Source organism: Orycteropus afer, unplaced genomic scaffold, assembly GCF_000298275.1.
Source record: "Orycteropus afer afer isolate SDZICR_OR568_19922 unplaced genomic scaffold, OryAfe1.0 scaffold00588, whole genome shotgun sequence".
NCBI classification, from domain to species: domain Eukaryota; kingdom Metazoa; phylum Chordata; class Mammalia; order Tubulidentata; family Orycteropodidae; genus Orycteropus; species Orycteropus afer.
This window is the reverse complement of record NW_006922175.1, coordinates 1,240,877-1,245,944: the sequence shown is the minus strand read 5'-3', so window position 1 is coordinate 1,245,944 and position 5,068 is coordinate 1,240,877. Positions and strand designations below refer to the sequence as shown.

The window sequence follows — 5,068 nt, the reverse complement described above, 5'->3', positions numbered from 1 at the left end:
CTCAGCCCACCTTTCTCTTCACCTGCTCTGTTTGTTCCCCAGCCACCACGCACAGTCTTCTGTGCAGTCCCTGGCTAGCAGGGGGATTTTTAGGTTAATTCTTAAGTCCTACCACCACTTGGGAGTCTGCAAGCTGTCCGTGCAGTCAGGATAGCTCAGAATTGCTGCCAGACCACAGCTCCGTATGTCTCCTTTATTGGTATTTTCACACAAATTCTTCTGCTAGTTGGGGTTTAGTCAACTTCTATATCCTTCCCTTCAAGGCTCAGGAGTCCAGGATTATCTTCTGTGTCTATGTTAATTTGTTTCCCTTTTCTTTGTTGAAGAAGGTCTGTGCAGTCTTTCTGCCTAGTCCACCATCTTGCTGGAACTATGAGAATATAGCTATTATATGGAAGATTTTAATTGTCCTTTCTCACTCATTACAGTTTTGAACTAAAAGAAATTCTGTGTCTCTAATGGGATCGGCCACCACCTGTCTGTCAGTTTGTCTTACTGTAGTTATGCTACCGGCATTTCAAACACCAGCAGGGCCATCCTTGGAAAGACTTTAACAAAGCTTCCAATCTAAGACAGACTAGGAAGAAATGTCTGGTGATATACTTCCAAAAATTAGCCAATGAAAACCTTGTGCCTCACAACAGAATATTGTCTCACTTGGTTGATGTGAACATATCCCCATGTGGGATCAATCTCTAGCAGGGGGCATAATTTCGTGAAGTAGAGAGACAACAAGGATAAGGAGGACCCTCAATGAGACAGACCTGTACAATAGCTATAATCAAAGGCTCAAACATTCTGGCAATTGTGAGGATGATGGAATATCAGACAATGTTTCATTCTGTTGAACATAAGATCATTATGATTTAGAATCAATTCAATGGCAGCTAACATTGAACTTGTAGTGATTAGTATCACCATGAAAAACTTGAGTTATAGGAATGGTGATTCCAAACATACCTCTGTTTATCTAATCAGATTGGGTAGTGCAAAACCCAGATGGACCATAGAAAATTATTGGAAATTTAATCAGGTTATGATAATAATCTCAACAGCTATTCTAGAATGGAATCTCTAGTAAAACCCATAAAAAGAGCCTTTTGCATGTGGGGTACAAATATTCTATTCAGAGAATTTTCAGTTAAATTGCTAACCAGAAGGCTGGTGGTTCAAACTCACCAGCCACTCTTCGGAAGGAAGGTTGGGCAATCTACTTCTACAGTGATACCACCTCAGAAACCCAAGGAGGGGTTGCTATGAGTCAGATCCGACTCAACGGCAGTTAGTTTGGTTTGGTTTTGAAATAAATAAAGATATATCAATTACTATCAAATTGATCTAACACATTCATTACAATTGCAACAAAAATTCTACTTTTTTTGTGTTTTCTTGTTCATGTATATTTATATGGAATATAATAAGTCAATTGTAACAAAAGAAATAGTAAAACATAACTAACAATTTCTGAAGATTTAGAAGATAAGAAGTCCTGCCTTACTAATATAAAGATATTTCAAAGGAAAGTAATTAAGATTTATGGTGCTAGTATAGGGATGACTAGCTAAACTAAGGAAACAGAATAGAGACAGAGAAATAGACTTATTGATGTATGGGAACTTGAACTATAACTAAGGAGGCATTGCAAATCACTGCATAAAAAATTGATTTATTTAATACATGTAGCAGACACAATAAACTATCCATATGAGAAAAATGAACAGATCTCTACCTCACGCTACATGTGTACTAATAATATATACATATGCACAATATTCCAGATGAATTTGAGATTTAAGTACGGAGAGTCAAAAATTTAAATATTTTATGAAGTATAAAAAAATACGTTTTTTATCATAGTTGAGAAAATATTGTTAAACAGAGTAAAATGAACAACTCACACATAAACAAATAGATGAATTAAATTACCTTAAAATTAAGTATTAGTATTTAAAAATTATGACAGAGAAAGTGAAAACTTAAGACACTAACTGGCAGAATATATTTTCAGTACATACCACTAACAAAGGTATTAGTATTCGAGATGTATAGAGATACAAATCAATCAGAAAGGAACATTAGCAGGCAGAAGTCATAAATAATTTTTTCTAGAAAGAAAATATTAAATGTTGAAAAAAAAAGTTCAACCTCATAAATTATGATAGAAATGCAGAGTAATACTACAAAAATTATAATTTACCACACATCAGATAGTCCCAAATTGAATATTATTATAAATATCAATGAGAACATTTATTCATTATTATTGAGAGTATTAGTATTTAATTTACAAAATAAAATGAGGAAAAAAAAAAAGCATGATTTAGTAAAGTTAAGTATGTCTACCCAATGATCCAGCAATTCTATTCATAGGTATGCACTTGTGTATTTTGGAGAAATGTTTGTAAACATAGTAGAACTGTTTTTGGTAACCCAAAAGAAGTAAATAACTCATATCCATGAACATAAGAATGATCAATAAATGTTGGTATATATTTCAGATGGAATATCTACAGTAGTTAAAACTGAGTAACAACTACATGCTTTAACAGGTAATGCAGAAACATGTTGAATAACAACAACAAATCAGATTTAAGAATATTATGAACAATATTATTCTATTTATATTAATATTCAAACTAAAGTGATTTATTCAAACATACATGCAGATAATTAATACTATAAATTAAAAGCATGAGTCATAACAACTCAGGATTGAATAAAATTGAATGGTAGGGAGAAGAATGTGCTTGGGTTGGGGCATACAGATATTAGTAATATTCTGCCTCCATTTTGTTTAATATACATACGCATTCACCATATTATTAAATTATATATATCAAATAATTAATTCAATGAAAATTATCCTCTAATCTGTTTGTAAGATCTACACAGGTTCCATTAGTTTTGTAAGGGTTAAAGGAACGCTCATACATTTTAATTTCACAAAGAGATCCAGAAAATACAGGTCTGCAAACTCACCTTGCATACAAGAAATAAAATAAATCCATTAGTACTATTGCATAACATTGATATCTCAAATAATTTGAGCAAGGGAAATTTGTTAATAATAAGAAATACTCAATTTGTCTATTGGAATTCTAAATTTAATATTATCTAGATAATTTTTTAAATTTTCTCTACCTGAAATTGTTGACCCCATCCTCACAGTAAACACAATTCTGGCAGTGTAGGGAGAGGCACTCATTCATATCAATTTCACAGTGTTCACCTTCAAATCCTGCAAGAGAGATGAGATGGATGTGGATGAGTAATCTTCTATATTGAGTACAAAAGGCAGAATCAGTGGTAGAGTCTGGACAATACCCTCATTATGGAGATTATAAAGAAACAAAACAGACAGAGAGAAACTATCTCATTTCAGGCTTCTCATACTACTCTGTTTCAAATAATGTGCAAATAAAATCACATCAGTTAATAGGTTAATGAGTTCAAATGCAAAAATCAAGGAATGAATATTCTACCAACTCCCACAGGCAAATTGGTGATGTCACTATTGTTTTAAACTATTTAAGTGTTTCAACAGGAAGAATAGAAGTAATCTGCCAAGTAAATGAATTAATGTGATGACCAATCTTAAAGTAAAATTGAGCTTCAATGATCAAATTTATTCAAGACAGTTAACAGATGAGGCAAATTATTTAATTGCTTTTCATATCCAAGTGCTTCAAAGAAAATAAATTATTTTGATTCATAGCTACATAATCAGCCATTCATTTAAACACATGCCAGTTATATTAAAAAAAAAAGTGAAAATTATAAGTAGGTAGTTCTAATTATTTCAACATATTGTCACAAAAATCAGGATGACATAATATTCAAAATGAAATGAAATATTTTTTCTTTATAATGATCATTTAAATAATTATTTTCATTATTATATATAAGCTAGGAATAAAAATATATACTTATAGACATTTTTCTTAATATTTTTCTATAAATTGTTAGAAAATATGAAAAACTTGATTCCCTTTTTCTTTTTTTTTTCAGTAATCTAACTAAATAGCAAATAATTGCTGTGACACTATAAATAGCACTACCAATAAGACTTATATAGTTCAGGAATAGGGAGTCATGTAAGTTACTTAAAGTAAACTGGAGTTATTATTGACATATACATAGGCTGGGATTGGAGCCGAGAAGCACTTGAAGGAGAGAATGATCTAGTGACCCATAGAGAGCTCTACTTTGTCCCCACAGTACCTTTCTTTTTTCCCATAATCTCTTTCTATCTGAAAATATGTCTTTCTGTTCAAAGTTTCTAATGATTTATAACATTGGTATGCAGATGACATAGCATGGCTTCCTTGTCCTCTATCTTTGTACCATGTCTTTTCAGCTTTACCACCTGCTGCTAAATGAAACATTCTCTCAGCATTTCCTCATTCAATCCCCTGAAAGAACATAGGATGACCTCACTTTATCTTTCCACATCATATCATGGCACAAGTTCTTGTCATTCTCTGGTGTGTCTATCAAGAAAGTTTGGTCAAGTGCCAAATCCTCTTCCAATCAGAAGGCATCCAGGAGGATGGAATTATATCTTACCAAAGCTGATTACCTCTTCAGGAGGCTATATTATGAAAAAGTAAACATTAATTAATGCAAAATAAAGCAAAAAAGAAAAAGAACAAAATGCATGTAAGAGAAACAGAAAACAAAATTTAAATGGCTCATTTAAAGCCACACATATCAATAATGATGTTCAATATAGTGATTTTAAACCTCAAAAATGAAAAGCCAGGAATAATCAAATAAAATAAAACAAGAAAACCAACTACAAGATATCTAAAAATTTTTACTTTAAACATAAAGACAAAGGTGGGTTAACAGTAGAAGGATGTAATGAAGAAGTGTCATGAACACTAATCAAAAAAAGGCTGGAGTAGATGGATGCATAGCACAGAAGATAGTCTTTAGGTCAAGGATTATTAATTTGCCAATTTTTTAAAATTAATTCCTGGAGACTTCATGTTGACCTTGAAGGTACATGCTTATAATTTCATTTATGGTCTAGATATTATATAGTCAGCTTTAAAAAAAAAAAAAA

The 5,068-nt window shown here is 31.8% G+C and overlaps 1 protein-coding gene across 1 annotated transcript in view; it reads right to left on the bottom strand.

Annotated features, from left to right (window-relative positions):
• The window catches only part of LOC103210321 (protein eyes shut homolog), a gene marked incomplete at its 3' end in the record, with an annotated part of 1,289,761 nt that overhangs the window by 412,006 nt on the left and 872,687 nt on the right, over positions 1-5,068 (bottom strand). The window contains 2 exon segments of the mRNA XM_007956242.1: positions 2,875-2,979; positions 3,142-3,238. Coding sequence (XP_007954433.1) covers positions 2,875-2,979; positions 3,142-3,238 — 202 coding nt within the window.